We start from the raw sequence: 21,657 nt of genomic DNA, 5'->3' as shown, positions 1-21,657 counted from the left end.
GGTGCGCGGGCTGAGGTGGACCCAGTATTAAATCTGACTGGGTTCAAACAAATTTAAGGAGTCATTGGTGGGAATCAAACCCTAATTTTGTGGGGTCAAATATCATATAACTTTAAAAATAGTAAATTATTCTCCGAAGAGAAAATGTGAAAGCCCCGGTGGTGCCGCGCTGTGGAAATCTGGTGTGGTGCGGATTCGAATTCGGATCCCTTGAGGATCCATGGAACGCCTTAACCACCCGACCACAAACGCGTGGTTTCACCAATTCGGATATCATATTTTACCAATTCTGCTACTGATATTTTGATAATTTCCTATACAGAACAACATTTTAACATATTTTGGTGATATAAAGTGATTTTAATGCCCATCAAGTGGGTCCACCCCTGGGCGCGAGCACACGACTGCAGATAGAGCTGAGGTGCGTTTTCGTGACAGGGAAGTTTGAGGCTTGGGCGTGGACCTCTCGATGTGGACGAAGACCGAGCTATCCAGCAAAACAAAAAAAGAAGAAGACTAGAGGAATATTAGAGTACTAGGTTAAGACCCGCACAATTGCGCGGGATGAACAAAATATTTTATATATTGTATTATGTATTTGTTTCATTTATTTATTATGTATATAATTAAATTAGAGTAAGCATATAAATCAAAACAATATCTCTTGTTTATTTACGATATTTTTTTTTTGGTAAATAAATCTAAACAATCATTTTATTTATTTTATATGGTATATAACTAAATTTCAATGACATGAACATAGATATATAGTTTATTTTAATATAAATATTTATTGTTTAGAATTCATACTCATATGATAAACACAAAATTTCTAATGTGCAAATTTTTCAATGCAAATTTCAAAATTAAAATATTAAGGATTCGATATTTTTTCAATACAAATTTAGAAATTAACATATTTATGTATTGTATATGTTATATAGTTTACTTTAAAACTATATTAATATATAATCATACGATTTATGATCATTTGTATCTTGTTATTACAAAAAAAGTTAAACCATTGATCACAAAAATTTAGTTTTGAGACATTTAACGTTTTTAGTAATTTATAGTCGTTTTAAAATTCAAAGTATAACATATAAGAAAAAATTAATTTTTATTATAAGGTTAATGTGATTGTTTAGTATCTTTTAATAATATAAGATTAAACAAAAAAATATCTAAGATTCAAAAATTGTTATCAAATATTTATTATTCATAATCATTAATTGTCATATATACATTAATCATATTAGGTAATTCCGTAACTTTTACTTAAGGAAAGTGTGAGATTATTATTTTGTACATTATTAATCAATTTAATAGTTAGTTTTAAAAAGGTATAATATAAATTAAGATGGACCAACCTTTTTTTAATTCTGAATTTCATTTAAATTATTTAATTATAAAATATTTTATTTAAATTAAAATATTAAAAATAAAATCAGTGTGGAATAAGTTTAACAACGGGTTAAATAAACAAAATCATAATACACGTCAGAATTATTTTGAGTCTTCAAAAATTTTATCCTATTTAGAAAGATCAAAAATAAGTCATATAAATAAATTTGAGATAATTTTTAAAAAAAGTTAACATATATGATTTATTAAAAATCATTGTTTTCATTACGTAAAATAATTTTTTCAATAAAAATATTTTCTGCAGCTTCTTAAGCGGGAGTCAAAAAATATACCCTCAGAATCTAGTATCTCAATAAAAATTTATATCCCACTTGAAACAAAAGACCGATATCTAAGCAAACATCTATACTATTAAAGCAGTATCCTATTGTCCTTTTTACCTTAGTCTGCCCTTTTCTTTACTAACATTGACACTCTTTCATTAGGGTAATTATGACATTTTAGATTTAATGCAAGCCACAATTTTTTTCTGGATTTTCTTGCTATATTCTATATTTTATAATATTTTAATAACAATTAAAGGTAACCAAATCTAACGAATATTGATAATACGTAAATATATAATTTAAACTAATCCCATCGAAAGTTTTACATTTAAAAATATATTGTTATAATTTACAAAAAAATATCATTTTTAAAATATGTTCAGCATAGCAAATATGAATTTAAAGTTTCATGTTATTACGAAATTTACTTGGTCATATATAAATTATTTTATTAATGAAACTAAGAATACTTCTTTTATAATAATTTAAGATATTTTCAAACTTGGGTAACTATCAAAATCATTAATACATTGTTTGAAATATGAATTAGCTCGAGATCTTTAAGATCCACAATATATGGAGAATAGCAAGTATACCTATATTTTGATACACAATATCTTTCAAGTTTGGAATATGCTATACGTATATTCCTAAAGCTATCTTAACCCTAGATTTACAGACACGATTTCTCATTACTATAAATATGGCTTTGTTAAACGTTTTCTAAACAAACCACTCATATCGTAAAATTAGCTCGAGATCTTTAATATTTTTGAGGATTCGATTGTTGTGGCTCTGGAATGATTTCTCTTTATGCATTGATTTTCCCATTCTGTTTTCAAGGTTTTGGAATATTGAACTGGATTCTCTGGTTTCTTTTGAGTTTTTTTTTTTCTGTTCATTTCTTTTTGAGCTTATTAGATATTTGTTTGAGGTTTTTAACACAAAAGTTTGTAAAGTCATTACAGCTTTATCAAGTAGATAATACAAGGTTGGTAGGCTTTTGACATGTTAGGATTAGTATGACTGTTTAGGTCTTATAACCTTTTCTCGTGGCTCTGGTGTTTACAAGCATATAGAGTTCTCTCACTTGATTCACTATGGTTGGTACTTTTTTTCTTATTCTATTAAACACTTTACATGTGTTCATGGGGTCTTGGGGTTCACGTTAAGCGGGATGTAGAGTCATATATACAAGGAACAAAAGGTTGCAAAAAAAAAAACTAAAAGGTCCCAGGTTTTTGTGGATACATAGTATCTCAAAGGAAGTACAAGAAAGGAAATCGGGTGGTCTATCTTGGTATATATTACATGAGTTTTTGATGGACACATGGTACACCCTTCATTTATATAGGTTTCTCAACGATCAAAGGTCTATGGGATGCAATAATTTATGGGAGGTCCTTATTATGGGTTGATGGTTGTTTATCGTGCTGTACGGTTTTGCGAGTTTTGAACATAGTTGTATTATGTATAATACATGGCTGGTTAATCAAAGAATGCATCTTTCAGTCCAAGTCTTATTATGATAACAAGGAAATATATAGCGGGTTGTTTATGTATTCATATTTCATTGGAAGGAACTTTTACTAATAGCATAGCGAAAAAAATGTAAATTAAATGGGTAAAGAGTATGGAGAAAAGTTCCCTGTTGTTGTAGACAATAAGATGTTAACAAGATGTTCAAGGGGCTAACCAGTAGGCAGAGGTTTGTTCTCTGGATAGATTCCATGGAAATTTGATTGGGAGGTTAGTCAGTTTTTACAGATGTATACTCTCAGTTTTTCATTAAGAATAGTGTATCGGTGGACATGTCGTACGTATAACAGACGCTTTTATTATACTGTTTCAGAAAAATATCAAATTCTAGGCACTGCAAACAAACAAGAACTTTTTCCGAATCTCATTTGAGAGGAATACAAAAATATTAAAGCATGAACAAACAAATTAAACTTAGTTGATTAATCAATGAAAAAAAAAAACTTAAGTTAATTTCCTATTTCAATTATCACCAATGGTTTATATATTATTATTGTTTAAAAAATTAGATATTGATATTGTAACAAATTCCTAAACTCCAATAAACAGATTAAAGAATAACTTGGGCAACATTACATATATTAACTACACGCTCTAATCTATACAATTCCTATATTATATTCCATAGGGTTTTTAGTAATTAAAACCCCCAAGTAAAGATGTTTCGTAAATAATCCCCCCAAGTATTTATCTTGTGATTTAAACCCTGAAGTAATATTCTGTTAGATTTTGTTACCCTCCGTGAACAGTGCCGTTATTTGTAGATGATGATAGGAGTTTCAAGGCTCCTAATCAAATGTTGTAGTATAAAGGATGTCAAACCAGTTCTAAGTGATTCTAAAGCAAAGGGAATGCAAGACCATGCTTAATCTAAGTGCTACCAGTTTTTGAGATGTTTTTAAACTAGATTACTACCTAAAATGCAATAAAGGACAAAGCTTTCTTTCTTATAAGAAGGGAGAACTCATGGGCTATGGGATTTGATCTTGGGTGATCAAGATTCAACCTAAAGGTGTCAACTTTGAACCAATCTATATCTACCTTAGGCCTAGACACAATCCTAAGCAAACTCTATCCCTAGATGAATGCTCATTTACCTAGATAACTCAAGCATCAAATCCCTTTGGTTGAATGTTATCTAGGTAATCATTAATCTCAAGTCTACTAGCCATCTTAACACCTTTAACAACAAATCCCTTTGGTAAAGGATGTTAAAAGCTTAGGAGAGTTGGTTCAGGCATTTCATCAAACACCTTCCGGGTATGAAATGCCTAGAGCTCAACTTTAGAGAGGCCAACTCTAAAGTTGCATTAAAAGCCCTCTACTAGCAAGGAATAAGATTGATCTACACCTAAACACCTTAGATCTAGCTTAATCACCCTTAATCTCCCTAACCCATGAATCCAAAGATGACTACTCACTACTTTCCATGATGAGCCCAAGAATCAAAGATGATTTGGTGCTAATCATGATTAGTGATCAAGATAATCAAGCAATCACAAGAGAAAAATGATCAAGATAGGATCTTTCACCTAAAAGTTCTTTTGTGATTAGATAGAAAACAAGATAAGATCCTACAATTAGGTCTGAAGGACCTTTATAGTAGCTTAAAGTCGAACCTGGTTTAACCCAACAAACCTGGGTTAACCAAAACACAAATTGGTAATTATCTGGTCAAACCCGGAAAATGTTGACTTTCTTGACTCGCAGCGGCCACGTGAAACCGCTCCGCCTAGCCGCTGGGACACTCGCAGCGGCTTCCTTGCTTCGTCATCACACCGCTGCGACAAGTACGAACGCGGCAGGGAACGGGGTATTTTCCCAGCGGTCTCGTCACACCGCTGCGTCAGGCCGCTCCCGCACTTGGTCTCCATTTCTTGAGTCTTCATCTCTCGCGCGTCTCCAGCGGCTTCGGTACACCGCTGCGACAAGTACGAACGCGGCAGGGGATGATCTATTTTCACAGCGGCTTCGGTTAACCGCTGCGTTAGGCCGCTCTCACACTTGGTCTCCGTTTCTCAACGCTTGCAGCGGCTTCTTGAGGGGCTAAAGGCCGCTGGGACGTCACAAGGCCGCTGGGACAGTTTACCTCTGCGTCTCTTCTCCGAGAATCACCAATTTTGCCTCCAAATCATCTCTAGATACTCCAAAGTCACCATGTGAAATCTCCATCACCTGATAAGGACATATGTAATGCAATGCAACCTAAACATATCTAAATGCTATCCTAAATGATCAACATGTGCAAAAATGAATGGTTAAAACAATGCAAATTGAGAAGATATCAACTCCCCCAAACTTGTATCTTACTTGTCCTCAAGTGACCTTGTAAGAACTCATAAGAGAGAGAGGTTTGAAGGTGGGAACTCATAGCCAAAAGTAACACTTCCTAGCACTCAACTTAACATCCTAAAGAAACATAGCAAATAGCATGAGCAATTTCTTTATTATACTCTAGCTTCTCTAGGCCTATCCATACTCTTTTTTCCTCTACTCAAGTTGCAATACTCTCTACCAACAAGTCCCTTCAATCAGCTCTCACATTGATTCACACACACACACACAAGGTGAAGTCTCACAAATGGGCACATGATCTCAATCATTTGGCTAGGTATGCAATGGTCTAATATGAATGAAAAGATGGGTTCAAATGTTTTATTTAAGGGTGGTTATCACTCAAAACAAGGAGCTTGATCATTATGCAAAATTTATCTAAGATTAGAAGCAACTCATGCATACATAGATTCATTCTCATCATTCTACCCCACTTTGTTATAAATGATCACAAGTTCTACCCTCTTTATCATCATCTCAAAATCAATCTAAACCCCTCACATCACTCACCCAATGTACAACTCTCTTTTTCATTTGACCCACTCACTAGGGATTTTAATCCACTTTCCACAAGCTCTAACTCTTTTTTTTTTTTTCCTTCCCCAACTTCTTTTTGATCTTCTCTTTTTTTTTATTAGGGGGAAGGTTCTTTGTTCCATAATCAAGAGCTTTTTATTATTATCTTTTTTTTTTTTTTATATCCCTAGGAGTTCTCTTTTCATATCTCTCATCTTTCTCACTCTCCAAACCCAAGATATTGAAATTTAAAACACACAGACCCCTCTCACCATCCCCAAATGCTAACTCATTGTGCTAGCAAGAGATGAGAATAAACCTATGTCGCCTCCAATACTCTCAAGATTTTGCACATGACAAGCTATCAAAAGAGGCCTCACTCATGCAATTCAATGTTTGGTCTCAAGGAATGGTTAGGGTTTTAGGGTAAGGAGTGCCATTTGGGTTAACAAAGATAGGCATGAAGGAATAAGATAACCCAAATGTGTATGAGATCCATGATCAAGTATGCAAATGCCCATATGCAAGAGAGATTAAGTTCATTCAAGCCAAGTTTAGATTGGAGCTGATCTTAAGAACAATGCTAACATCAAGCAAGCAAACAAGTTTCAAGAAGAGTTTTCAAGGCTCGAAGCGTGCAAGGTTTTCAAGAGATGCTTAAGCTACTTGATATGTTTAACTAGGGTGTCATTTTGAGTTCTAGACAAGGGTTCTTTGCAAGGTATTTTAAATCATTGTTCCCAATGCAAGTGAATGCAACCTATATGCTCTAGACTCAATCTTAAAAGTGCAAGTGATGCAACTACATGTTTCTTTTTGTGTTTTTCAAAATTTTTTAATTTTTTTGGTTTTTTTTTTCTATGCATATATATATGTACAATGCAATGCATGAGACTCAAATCGTCAAAGAAAACATGATCAAATACTTGATACCTCCCCCAAACTTAGTTCACACAGTCCCTGTGTTAGGAAGTTGGAGGAGATACCGAAAACAATTGCGAAGAAAAACTGGTATATACAATGGAAAGGTGAGGATGATACCTGGCTAAGCAAAGGAGGATGCTCCCTCCGTGTCGTCGTCGTCATCGGTAGCGACTGAAGGAGACTCGTTGGAGGAGGCTCGGTGTGGAGGGGCTGTGTTCCTGCGTCTACGACGGAGTCGGTACTCCGGGGAACGAGGAGGTCCATAGAAGACAGGGTATGGGAGAGTAGATGGACCAGCACCAGCCGACACGTCGTCCCGTTGACAACCAGAACTGATAGACACTTGAGAGAGAAGTGCAGTGACCTTTTTCATCTGTCTCTTAAGCGCTTTCACTGAGTTCTTCAGCTTGTAGATGGTGGAATCTTGCATCTTGTTCCACCGAAGCAACTTGGCGTTTTGAGAGAGAGCTTGGCGCAATGCAATGTTCGGTGTAACTCCACCATAAGGCTGAAAGTGGTATTTCTCCGTCCCATACACCGGGGCTGGTGTGGTCGGTCCTTCGTCATCAGCATCACTAGGACGAGCTGCCCGAGAAGAACTGGCCCTGGTCTTCTTCTTGCGCACTTTGGTGATGGTCTCAAGTTAACCAAAATGTGCGGGAATGAGCTCATGAGCAGCTGGAGCGAAGAGTACATGCCGAGGATCAGATAGCGTCGTCAACCTCTCAAGGGAGGAATATCTGTAGCTGCGCAGGCTCGAGATCAGTGGACCAAAAGGGGTATCCATAGCGATCTCCAGATTGGCCGGTAAGGTAGTGGGTTTTCTTCAAGTAAGCAAGATCAATGGAGGCTGGAGCTTGATCCCGAGGTCCCAAATCTATCCCAAATGCTTCCAAGATCGGAGTAATGAAGCTCCCGATAAACAGCGTCGGTTTTTCATTCGGAGTTGTCCAAGCCCAATCTCGATAGTACTCAAACCGCTTCATCAACAATCCCACAAGTCCCAAATCCTCAAAATCTTCCGGATCGGTGTGGAGTAGTGTTCCTTCCTCAAGAATCGGGAGAAGTCCAAGAGCTAGAAGTTTGAGCTCATCATCGTTTGCTCCGCCCGGTTCCCTCCGTGAGTAAAAGGTGTGAGTAAGAACCTTGTGGGCATATCTCACTCCCGGGTTGGAGATGTCATTGCTCTTGTCCTCTCCCGCTGTACGCGACCACCCGGTAATCACTGCCCATATATCATCCACAATTGCCGACCTAGCAGGTAGAAACGACCCACGGTTGTCCGAGAAACCGAGAATGGAGCTTAGCTTCTTGAAACCCACCTTGTAGGTTTTCTCATTGATCTCAAAGCTGATGCGCCCAAACCCCTCGGTCCTATGTGCGTCGCAATGGTATTGCACGAAGAATGTAGACAAAAACTCACAAGAAACCTCCTTGTGAACCCCGTAGCTCATGCCAAGTAGTGACTCCATACCCATGTTCCGGAGAATCATCCTTACATCTTCATAGATCCCAAGCGCATGAAGAGCTTCAGCATCCGGAAATCTCATGGGGTTCCATTTGACATCATCATAAAGGCGCTCATAGAGTTGTGCTGAAGTCGGTTTGCTGGTTGGAGGCACTCTCTTCCGCTTCTTAGCCGGCTTGGGAGCAGGTGTTTCCTCCTCCTCATCTTCAGTCTCAGCTCTAAGACCCTCTTCTATCATCTCTTCGATCTCTGCCTCCAATGTCGCTTTTTCAGCTGGCGACTTTTCTTTTTGCTGTGGAGCTTTGCGCCGGTAAACCTGAGCTGGTGGGTTTGGCGTTGGTCGGCCTGCTCGTGGTGGGTTGGTTCTTGTCCCAGCTCGAGACGAAGTGCCTACATCCACATTGCGATCAGTTCCGGGTCCGCGATCTTTCCCCATGTCCTGCTATCAACAAGCTCGAAAATGTATAAGTAATATGATCAATAAGAAACAAAATAAAGCTTGGAAAGAGTTAATGAGTTCAAAAACAGCATGGGGCGTTCATACTCATCTTATATAACTCAATAGACCCGATTCTAACATCAATACATCACTCCCATGTCAATTTTCGAAAACCCCCAATATGAACCCTAACTTTTCAAATCCTAATTCAGCTCAATTAGAGTCGTTTTTCATCTACCCAACTCATCAATCAAGCATAAGAGGACATTATTAACGAGTATTGAACAAGAAATCAACCATGCAACCACTTTTAAAAAGTTGGGAGTTTTGAATGCGAAAATTAGATGGCGATTTCTCTATACCTTAGCTTGTTTCAGATAAGCAAGGGTAGAGAAATGGAAAGTCGAAGTGAAATCACGGAGATAGCAACTTGAATCAACGAATTTGGTGTAGAATTGAGAAAGTTATGAGTTCTTAAGCTTTTGAGAATGAAAGTATGAAGCTTTGTGATAAGGGGAGAGAGAGAGATACGATTTTGGGGAAGAAGATGAGATGCTCGCGACCGGTTTGGTGATTTCGATCCGGTTCAGTTGAATTGAACCGGAAATCGACGCCGGTACGCGCAATTGAGACTCGCAGCGGTCACCATAAACCGCTCCACAGGACCGCTGCGCCTCTCACAGCGGCTTCTTGCCACAAAACCTCAAAGACCGCTGCGACAAGTACGAATCGGGCAGGGAGTAGAGTATTTTCACAGCGGTTTGAGGAGACCGCTCCGAGAGACCGCTGTGACACTTGAAGCGTATTTCTCATCTTCTCGTTTGGTCGCAGCGGTATGCTTAGGCCGCTGTGGTTGGCCGCTGTGAGCGTTTTGAACCTCACCACACCTCGTTTAATGCCACAATCTCTCCTCTTGGACCTGAAGATCTGATAGACACAGAAAAATAGCCAAAGACATACTAGAAAATAAAAAAATTAAAAGATAAAAATATGTACAAGGATAGACATGGGATTTCCTCCCAAGTGAGCTTGTTTTAAGTCTCTAGCTTGACTTCCCTTCTTTTTGGCTAGGCAGGAATGGGGTCGGAGAGAGGAACCGACGTTCTCTCATCCTCTGTTGTGGCTCCCATGTAGAGCTTAACTCTTTGTCCATTGACTGTAAAGTCTCCACCATTCTTGTTCCATAACACGATTGCCCCATATGGCCGAACTTCCTTGATCTTGAAAGGACCGGACCACCTTGACTTGAGCTTCCCGGGGAACAACTTCAGTCTAGAGTTGTAGAGAAGCACTTGATCTCCAGCACTGAATTCTCTCTTCAAGATCTTCTTGTCATGAAAAGCTTTGGTTTTCTCCTTGTAAATCCTTGAGTTCTCAAAAGCAGCAAGTCGGATCTCCTCAAGCTCATTGAGTTGGAGAAGTCTCTTCTCCTTGGCACTCTTGATATCAAAATTCAGCAACTTAACAGCCCACAATGCCTTGTACTCAAGCTCAACCGGTAGATGACAAGCCTTCCCATACACAAGGTTGAAAGGTGTGGTTCCTAAAGGAGTCTTGTAAGCAGTCCTATAGGCCCAAAGTGCGTCATCTATAGGGATGTTAAGTCATGGGTTAGGGCCCAACCCTCTCTAGTGTAATATAAGCCCAACCCTATTTTAACCCAGCCCTATTTTAACCATTCTTTAATTATAGGGTTAGGGCTGGTACTAGGGTTAGCCCAATTAATTTTTATGCAATGTAATAATGTTTTGTATATCAAATTTAATCAAAGTTTACATGTTTTTAAAAACTCAAAATGTGATTATATAAATGAAAAAAAGTCTCTTTTATTTATTTTTGTTCTCAAATTCAAAGTATGAAATTAGAAAAACCAAGTTTACATGTTTTTATTCATGAAGTGTAAAAATTAAAGTTCCAACTTAACTTCATAAAGTGTAAAAATCAAAAACAAGAGAGATGGTGGTATAAAGCAAAGCTCCACTCTCAAGTCTCTAACACTCGTTTCAACTTCCACTCCTCTCTGCAAAAACAAGAGAGATGGCAGTCACTAGAAGTTCTAGTCTAGAACAAACATGAGACAACTAAAGATCGATTCAACAAACGAAAAGAACATCCAAAAAAAAAAGATGAAACAAATGTCATGAGCTAAAGCAGTCACAAACTAATAAACAAGCATGTGAACTACAAGAGTATGCAGTCTGCAAAAGAACTCAGATAAACAAAACAAGTACAAAAAATCCACAATGTAAAACCCACAAAGAACACAAGTTATATTATTTTGTTACAGAACCCATAAGTAATCTGCTTAAAAAGTCCAATATTATTAAACCAATATTACAGAACCCATAAGCTAAGACACAAGCTACAGTCTTAGACAACAAGATACAAGCCTATAGTCTACCAGACAGCAAGATACAATCTTAGACAGCAAGATACAATCACAGACAGCAAGATAAAATAAGAGCTAAATTCACGGAAGTTACCACATGTTTGAATCTTCATTTCCTGAGCTACTTGCTCTTTTATTAGCATCCTCATCATCATAATCAAAGTACTCCTCAATGTCTCCTGCATCAAGTAATCAAAGAAATCATTCAAACAATGAGTTAACCAACAACACTAATTCTTAAAACACTTAATTCAAGACAAGGAGTTTACCTTCAAACTCAACAAACCCGCGTAGCCAGTTTCGCGTACAGATCAATGCTTGGACAGTTTTAGGGAGGAGACGGTTTCTAAAAGGACTCAAAACCCGACCTCCCACACTAAACGCAGATTCAGACGCAACAGTAGTAATAGGGATGCTAAGAATATCACGGGCAAGCAAAGCTAAGTCACCATATCTGTGTTGCTTATCTTTCCAGTAGTCTAACACCTCCATATCTGAGAAAGCCGAAATATCAACCTTAGTATCAGCCAAATACATGTCAAGATTTGTCCTTTCGTTGTTTGAACCAAACTGGATACACCTTTCAAGCTCAAGCAGATCCTATATTCAAACAAAATCAGAGATAAAGAAGCAATTAGCGAATTATTAAGAGGTCAAAATAAACAAGAACTTTATGTCAGATACTTACATCATCGAAATCATCTTCAAGAGGAGATTCTGTAAGGAGCTCATGTGGAGTTTTTCTTGGAAATTTGGAAGAACTTTCTGATGACTTTGAACTATACTCTTTATAAAGCAACTCCAGGCTCTTCCTCACGACTTCAACCTTCTTCTCAGAAGTTCTAGGATCCAGCTTATGATAAGCTTCCTTAAGCATCTGCAGCTTAATCCTTGGGTCTAGTACTGCTGCCATAGCTAAAATAAGACTGTACTCGTCCCAGTATTTAGCAAACTTACTTTGCATATCCACAGCCATTAATCTTATCTCATTATCCTTACACCTTGCATACCTCCTCAACAACAACTCGATCTTCCATACTAGCATGAAATAAACACTCGCTGTGGGGTAGTTGACTCCAGAGAAGTATGTTGTGATTGTACTAAATGGCTTCAAGAAATCGCAATCCCTAAACGGAGAGAATCAGGAACGAGAAGAAAACTTACTTCGGAGAGAAGACGATTCTTGGGAAGAAGCTTAGCGGTGTCAGGAGGAAGCACGACGTACACGTACAGAACAGATCAACGCTCCCTAATAACAATTCAAGTTTCTGTAAGACTTATCCGTACATTGTCAAAACTCAAAAGGGAACATCTAAGCAAGGACTCATCTACAACAACAACTAGAAGTGAAAATAACCCAGAAGATCGAGAGATACCTTTGATTTCGTTTTCGTTTTCGTTTTCAGAAGATCCATGTGAGATGGCCCATCGATTTCGATTCAGAACAAACCCCTAGCCTTCGATTTCATTTTCTTCATAAGAACATATGGCCTTCGATTTCGATTCTGGACAAACCCCTCGCCTTTGATTTCGATTTAGAATAAACCCAGAACCTTTGATTTTGATTCAGAACGATCTTTGATTTTGATTTCGATGTCGATGACTGAAAGAGAGATGAGAAATAATTAACCCTATTGGTACCTTAGCGTAAAATTAGGCGGCCCATTCTTAGCCCACATTAAAAAATACGGGTTTAGGGTTATAAATTTTCATGCGGGCCGGGCTAACCCTTTAGAAATGAGCCCACGACAACATCCCTAGTCATCTAGCTTGATAGACCAATCTTTCCTTGTAGTCCCCACAGTCTTCTCTAGAATAGATTTGATTTCTCTGTTAGAGATCTCAACTTGACCACTTGTCTGAGGATGGTAGGGAGTTGCAACCTTATGCTTCACACCATTCTTCTTGAGAAGACTTTCAAACAGCTTGTTGATGAAGTGAGAACCTCCATCACTGACGACAGCTCTTGGAACTCCAAACCTTGGGAAGATGGTGCTTTTGAACATCTTTATCACCACTCTAGAATCATTGGTGGGACTTGCCACAGCTTCTACCCACTTGGAGACATAGTCAACAGCTACAAGGATGTATTTGTTGCCAAAAGATGATGGAAATGGTCCCATGAAGTCAATACCCCACACATCAAACACCTCTACTTCTAGAATTGGGTTTTGAGGCATCTCATTTCTTTTGGTGATGTTTCCTCTCCTTTGGCATGAATCACACCTAGAGACAAAGTCTTGAGTGTCTTTGAACATATGAGGCCACCAAAACCCAGCTTGTAACACCTTTGAGACAGTCTTGAAAGTAGCAAAGTGCCCTCCATAGGATGATTCATGACAGTGTGTGAGGATCCCTTCAACTTCTTCATCAGCTACTGCTCTTCTATAGAGTTGATCTCTACAAAGGATGTAGAGGTAAGGTTCATCCCAATAGTATCTCTTCACATCTTTGTAGAACTTCTTCTTGGCATATCCCTCAAGATCATGTGGCTCTCTTCCACAAGCTAAGTAGTTCACCAAATCAGCATACCAAGGCCCTTTCTCTTCAGTTGCCTTCACCTCTTCAAGCTTCTTTCCAGTTTCACAAACTGCTACCACTGCTTCAATCGCCATGATCTGCTCTTCTGGAAGCCCTTCATCAATAGGGATCCCACTCTCAATCTTTAGTCTAGACAAGTGATCAGCTACACCATTCTCAACTCCTGGCTTGTCTCTAATCTCAAGGTCAAACTCTTGTAGCAGCAAGATCCACCTCAACAGCCTTGGCTTAGCATCCTTCTTGGCCATGAGGTGTCTCAATGCAGCATGATCAGTGTAGACTATGACCTTTGACCCAACTAAGTAGCTTCTGAACTTCTCAAAGGCATAGACAATGGCTAGCAACTCCTTCTCAGTTGTAGCATACTTCATTTGGGCTTCATCAAGAGTTTTACTCGCATAGTAGATCACATGAGTCTTCTTATCCTTCTTTTGACCAAGGACAGCTCCCACAGCATAGTCACTAGCATCACACATGATCTCAAAGGGGAGATCCCAATCTGGTGGCTGCACAATGGGGGCGCTAACCAGCTTCTCCTTCAACTTCTTGAAGGCTTGTAGACATTCCCAATCAAAGACGAATGCATCCTCTTTGCATAGAAGCTTAGTCATTGGCCTTGCTATCATCGAGAAGTCTTGGATGAACCTTCTATAGAATCCAGCATGACCGAGGAAGCTTCTAATGTCTTTAACCGTCTTTGGTGCAGCTAACCCAACCATCACTTCAATCTTGGCCTTGTCTACCTCAATCCCCCTCTCTGAAATCTTGTGTCCAAGCACAATCCCTTCCTTAACCATGAAGTGACACTTCTCCCAGTTCAGCACAAGGTTTGTCTCTTCACATCTCTTGAGGACCCTGCTAAGATTTGACAAACAAGCAGAAAACGAAGATCCGTAGACAGAGAAATCATCCATAAACACCTCCACAACATCCTCTATAAGATCAGAGAAAATAGACATCATGCATCTTTGGAAAGTGGCTGGAGCATTACATAGCCCAAATGGCATCCTTCGATAAGCAAAGGTACCATAGGGGCATGTGAAAGTCGTTTTCTCTTGATCATTTGGATGTATGGGGATTTGGAAGAACCCTGAATACCCATCAAGAAAACAATAATAGGGATGATTTGCAAGTCTCTCAAGCATTTGATCAATGAATGGCAATGGAAAATGATCCTTTCTAGATGCTTTGTTAAGTTTTCGATAGTCTATGCACATCCTATGTCCTGTTATTGTTCTTGTTGGTATTAGTTCATCCTTATCATTTTTAACCACAGTCATTCCTCTTTCTTTGGAACAACATGCACAGGAGACACCCATTTGCTATCCGAAATAGGATAGATGACTCCTGCATCTAAGAGTTTTAAAATCTCTTTCTTAACAACATCCTTCAAGTTGGGGTTCAACCGTCTTTGATGTTCTATAGAAGTCATAGATTCATCCTCTAGATGTATCCTATGCATGCATAAAGAAGGTGATAACCCTTTAATATCATCTAGTGAGTAGCCTATTGCCTTTCTATACTTTCTAAGTTCATTCAAAAGTTTAGACAATTCATCTTCACTAAGCTCACTACTCACTATGACAGGGTAAGTTTCATTAGGGCCAAGGAAAGCATACCTTACACCATGGGGAAGAGGTTTAAGCTCCACTTTTGGTGCTTTGAGTTCACTCCAATCATCCTCTTGGAGATTCTCTTGTTGAGTAGCTGAGGAAGCATGGTGATCCTCATATGAAAGCTCCTCATTCTGTTCTTCATCACTAATCTCCTTGTGAGAGTCCAGCATCTTCACATAGGCATCACTTTCCTTGTTCTCAATCATTTGGACCTCTCTCTCAATTGTTAAGGCATGTTGTAGAGAGTCTTCAAGTGCCAACTCCTCTAGAAGCTCATCAGCTAAAACCTCCATTTCCTCAATGTAGAATGCTTGGCTTTGAGTAATAGGCTTCTTCATCACTTCCTTGATGTCAAAGTGAAGAATGTTTCCCTTTCCAAGGTGAAGATCAATCTTCCCTTCCTTAACATTCACAACTGCTCCTGCTGTAGCCAAGAAAGGTCTCCCCAATATCAAAGGATCCGTTGGTTCTTCATCCATCTCCAACACCACAAAGTCTGTAGGAATCTCACAATTTCCAACCATAACAGGGAGATCTTCTAGGATACCAATGGGAATCTTCACTGAGCGATCGGCTAACACAAGAGAGAGTCTACACTTCTTGTATTGTGTAAAGCCAAGCCTTTTAGCAATGGAGAGAGGCATAAGGCTCACACTTGCTCCCAAATCGCATAGACACCTCTCAAAAGCAAATTGCCCGATGGCACAAGGTAAAGTGAAGCTTCCTGGATCTTCAAGCTTCTTAGGGATGGTTAGCCTTTGGATAATAGCACTACACTCATGAGTAAGAACCACCATGCCTTCCATCTCCTTCTTCTTCTTAGTTACAACATCTTTGAGGAACTTGCTGTATTGAGGTACTAGCATGAAGGCATCAATTATGGGCATAGTAATCTGAACTTCACTCATTTGCTTCTCAAATAAGGCCTTGTATTGCTCCAAAAGCTGTCTCTTGAATCTACCGGGAAAAGGAAGTTTTGGTTCATAGGGAGGAGGATTGAATAGAGCTCCTTTTGATGAAGTTGCAGCTTCATTCTTATTCTCCCCCTTCTTTTCTTCTCCAATTTTACCCTTTCCTTTTGCTTCAACTATTTTCTCCAAGATCTCCTCATTGGTTTTCTCATCCATAATAACCACATCATCATCCACATTGATGACCACCTCCCCATCCTGCTTCTCATTATCCCTAATGAGAGTTCTTGGTGGTAGCTGTTTTCCACTCCTAAGGGTGATGGTTTTCATTGTTTCCTTGGGATTTTGCTCTGGCTTTCCAGGTAATGCCCCTTGTTGGCGACTTGGCTGAGAGTTCATTGAAGCAAACTGATTCTCCAAATGTCGGATCTTGTTGTTGAGCTCATTGTAGCTTCCATCAATCTTGGAGTGAATTTTCGTGAACTCATAACCCATTGTCTTCTCATTCTTGGCCTGAAAATCCAAAAGTTTCTTGAACATTGCATCCACACTTGTATCTGAAGCTGGAGCTTGTGAAGAACTTCCTTGAGCTTGAGTAGACTGATTGTTGTTATTGTTGAAACCAGGAGGAGTGTTTTGCCTAGGTTGATAGCTCCCTTGCTGAGTGTTTTGCTTATGTTGGTATCCTCCTTGCTGGTTGTAAGGGTAGGACTTTTGCTGATAGTTGTTGTACTGAAAGTTAGGCTCCTTCCTGTACCAAGAACCATTGTTATTGATGAAGCACAGCTCCTCTTGTCCTTCCAAACCATCAACCTCATTAATCTTGGGAGGAATCTCTTGAATAGGACCACCCACCGGAAAATGTTGACTTTCTTGACTTGCAGCGGCCACGTGAAACCGCTCCGCCTAGCCCCTGGGACACTCGCAGCGGCTTCCTTGCTTCGTCATCACACCGCTGCGACAAGTACGAACGCGGCAGGGAACGGGGTATTTTCCCAGTGGTCTCGTCACACCGCTGCGTCAGGCCGCTCCCGCACTTGGTCTCCATTTCTTGAGTCTTCATCTCTCGCGCGTCTCCAGCGGCTTCGGTACACCGCTGCGACAAGTACGAACGCGGCAGGGGATGATCTATTTTCACAGCGGCTTCGCTTAACCGCTGCGTTAGGCCGCTCTCACACTTGGTCTCCGTTTCTCAACGCTTGCAGCGGCTTCTTGAGGGGCTAAAGGCCGCTGGGACAGTTTACCTCTGCGTCTCTTCTCCGAGAATCACCAATTTTGCCTCCAAATCATCTCTAGATACTCCAAAGTCACCATGTGAAATCTCCATCACCTGATAAGGACATATGTAATGCAATGCAACCTAAACATATCTAAATGCTATCCTAAATGATCAACATGTGCAAAAATGAATGGTTAAAACAATGCAAATTGAGAAGATATCAGTAGACGGGAACCGTTTACCCAGACTCAGCGTTTCATTAAAGCAAATAAACAACACGTTTTTTTCTCTTCTAAACGACAAGGAGAAAACACGAAGCTCAAAATCCCAAATCGAAAGATTAGGGTTCATTTGTTTGGTAAAAAATCGAGTGGGCTTTAGGTAAGTCTGAATGATTTTCAATATTTATTATAGTAGGAAGATAGAATTCGCCTAAGTCGAAGTCGAATAATTGTGTTTCGGCTTTGTCTTTACAGGGTGAAGAGTGTGAGCATCGATGGAGATGGCACCAGGAATACCCAGAAACTGCCAGTGTGGAGCATTGAGCATTGTGTTAACATCAACAACAAGTCGCAATCCAGGAAGGAAATTCTATCGTTGTGGAGCAATTTCTGGTCCAAACCACCTATTTAAATGGGTTGATGAAGCTCAGCTTGAAGAATTTGGTGTTTTGGCTAGCAAACAAGAGGCAATGATAAACGATTTGGCAGAGATAAAGCAAGAAATTGTTGATCTGAAGAATGATATGAGAGAGGTTATAGAATTGATTGAGGTTATTAGAACTAAGCTTTAAAAATTTGAGTTTTCTTGGTTCTGTGGTGTCGTCTGAGGGATGGGTTGTTTGTTCGGTTAATAAGAACTCATGTTTGAGTTGTCTATGTAGGATGGGTTGTTTGTATTCAGTATGAATCAGTTTCTAAGGTGTCTTTGTATGCTATATTGTTTATGTTTGAGTTAGTCTTTGTATGAATTCGAAGGTTTCTAACAGGACCATAAGCTTCATTCATTATTAAGTTTAAAGTTTTGTCTAAAATAACCATAACAACACTGAAAAAGCAGTATCATTCACCATAACAACACTACTACACCAAATGAAACACTACTCCAGGTTTGTGTCTTCAATGGTCTTTTGTTTCTTCCATGGTCTTCCACGGGGTTGATTGGTGGGCTTAGGCACCGGCTCGAGTGTACATTTACGCTTGTTGTGTCCGGTTTGTAGACAGTTGCTACATGTCTACACAATAAAAGAACTAAAGTGAATCAGTACATGTGTGGACAACAAAATGACTGAATCACAAAGTCTATTACCATGACAGTTTTCGCATGAAAGGAGGGAAAGAGTGGAGCTGGCTTTGGTGGTTTAGGCACAAGCTCTTGTTGGCATGTCCGTATGTTATGACCCGTTTGTAAGCAGTTGCTACATGTCTGCATAAAAAAAATATTATAGAAGAAGCATCAGAAATGAAGTATAATAAAGGATTATGGAAGCATTACCACTATAGCTTTTTGAGAAGGCTGAGAAGGCTGGGAAGGCTGAGAAGCTGCCTCGGATGGGTCTCTCACACGGTCATTGTTCTTAGGTCTTCCTGGCATGATCCTGTCTGGTGGAGGCATGACTACAACGTCACTGTGAGTTTCCCATAGCTCCATACCGTTCACAGGAAATAGAAGAGAGCTGTAACAAAGCTTCCATTTCTCCACCGAAAACCAATCTAAAACTACCGACTCTGGAAGCTTTGTCTCCTTATACTCAGCAAACAATGCACACATAATGTGACAACACGGAATACCACTCACATCGTACTCCCTGCAAGAGCAACTCGTCTTATCTCGGACATGCACCACGTACTTGTTTTTCCCATGATCCACCTCGTAAATTCCTCTTCCATTTGACAATGGCTGACACCACTTCAAACTCTTTTTCCGCTTCTCTATTGTTGCCAACGCCTTGGGTGTGACACGGGTTGTTACGTTCTCCATCTCTTTAAGCTTAACCAAGTTATTTGCCATTATATGGCGTCTTATGTCTTCAAGCAAGCCAACAATCGGTTTCTCACGAGCGTTTTTTAGGACAGCATTATAGCTTTCACTGATGTTGTTTTCAACAGACGCAGACTTTGTTATGTCACTAAAAAAAGCCCTGAAATTATTTAAACAGAAACATAAGCAAGGCAACAATCAACAAAATAAAAATCAAGAGATGAGAAAAGAACCTCACCGAGACCAGTTTGAACTGACAGTCTTCTTCAATTCCTCATAAGCCTCAAGTTTAATGCTTTTTATCTTCTCAAGCTGTTTTGTAAACACTTGTTCGTTATATGCCCGTGCACACTTCCAAAACACTTTATGCAAAGGTCCCATTTGCTTGTATCTTTTCTGCAAATTGGCAAATATGTGTCTTGCACACATCCTATGCTCTGCGTAGGGCAACACGTTTTTGATTGCATAAATCAGTCCCTTTTGCTGATCTGAAGAGAGAGCAAGGCCATTACCATCTTCCAAACCCAAGTCTTCACGCAACAGATCCATAAACCATTCCCAATAGACTTTATTTTCCACTGGTACAATAGCCCATCCAATGATATACATTGCATCATTTGGGTCTCTTCCCACAGCAGTCAATAGTATCCCTTTCATTCGGCCTTTGAGGAAAGTACCATCCAAATGGATAACACTACGGCATGCACTCTTCCAGCCATTTTTCTGAGACGCAAAACATGTGTAGAACTTCTCAAAAACTCTATCTTTCGTACCTAAGATCACCGTAGATCCAGGATTGGTTTTCCTCAGCTCCTCAACATAGTCATACATTCTTGTAAACTGCTCAGCATATTCATCACTGATAATATGTTTCATAATCTGTCGGGCACTCTGACACTTTGTTTTTGTAACCCGAAGCCCAACAAGTCCCCAATCTTTGTTGAATTTGTTCCGCTGAGAGCTTAGGATTGGTCCTAAACTCGTTGATATAATCAGCAGCTATCTTCGGTGCACTGTAGAGGTCGACAACTCCAACAGGATAACAACTATGTGTTCCTTCCATTGATCTCACAACCATCTTGTCTGACCGGCTGTTTATTGAAGCATATAGACGCCATTTGCAACAATCTTGAACACATACAGCTTGTACTTTCTTCTTCTCAGACTTCGGAAAGTGAATATTCACCTTCTCTCTCACAGCATATTTCTCTATTGTCGTCTTACACTTCTCCTTGGAAACAAACTCTTGGCCTACATAAAATTCTATCTTATCACCATCACCATCACCATCTGAACCATCACTCTCCACATAATCATGACGGTAAAAATCATACTCTTCACCATCATCTTGCGGTTCCTCTTCTTCTTCCACTTCTCCAAGAAGGACATCATCAAGAAACGGATCATCTTCTCTAACCACATAAAGATTCATTGATTCTATTTCCTGTGATGACCTAACCATCATTCTAACATCACCATCATCATACAACTCCATACGATTGCCGTCAACAACACCAGATGGAAAATATGAGAACCTACTCATATTTTCTGAAAATCCAGCATCCAACACCATTTTTTTCACCATTGCGATACTTGGTTCTTCAAAATCAAGACGACGACATCTATTTTCACCACCATTATATGAGCCATCATCTCCCCAGTAGCCGCCAACGTGTAATCTAAAGAAAATTGTCCTGTGATAAAACCAAAAATGAAAACTCATCAAAAACTCAACAAGTTTTAAAATTTTTATCTGATACAGTACAAAAACACCACACCAACTTACTTTGACATCTTTCAACCTTCGGTCCTCTTTATTCTCTTTTTACAAGAAACTTGATCCGATCACAATTGCGACCACTGTTCTCGAAAACAAACGGCTGTCTCTCCCTTTCGATGTTAAACTCCAACTCTTACACGGTCTGAATCTACCACGAAATCATGGTGATTGAAGAGAATCACAAAGGAACTAAGTTAGGGTTCATCAATTTTGGGGATTTTCTATTCTCTTCGCTTAATCAATTAAGAAGATGAGTTTTCGAACGTCATGTCGTTTTGAACACACTCCTTGTCGTTTAGAAGAGAAAAAA

The 21,657-nt window shown here is 39.3% G+C and overlaps 1 protein-coding gene across 1 annotated transcript; it reads right to left on the bottom strand.

The window, feature by feature from the left end:
- Window positions 1-2,534: 2,534 nt before the first annotated feature.
- LOC103833712 lies at window positions 2,535-20,490 on the bottom strand. Its single transcript, XM_033277957.1, has 5 exons — window positions 19,806-20,490; window positions 19,082-19,727; window positions 18,896-19,012; window positions 17,613-18,821; window positions 2,535-5,319 (listed from the first exon to the last, which is right to left on the bottom strand). Exons 1-4 carry the CDS (start codon window positions 20,441-20,443, stop codon window positions 18,687-18,689), a joined length of 1,536 nt encoding a protein of 511 aa, XP_033133848.1. The 5' UTR covers window positions 20,444-20,490; the 3' UTR covers window positions 2,535-5,319; window positions 17,613-18,686.
- Window positions 20,491-21,657: the final 1,167 nt, after the last annotated feature.

Source organism: Brassica rapa, chromosome A08 (assembly GCF_000309985.2).
Source record: "Brassica rapa cultivar Chiifu-401-42 chromosome A08, CAAS_Brap_v3.01, whole genome shotgun sequence".
Classification (NCBI taxonomy): domain Eukaryota; kingdom Viridiplantae; phylum Streptophyta; class Magnoliopsida; order Brassicales; family Brassicaceae; genus Brassica; species Brassica rapa.
This window is presented reverse-complemented; position numbering and strand designations above follow the sequence as displayed.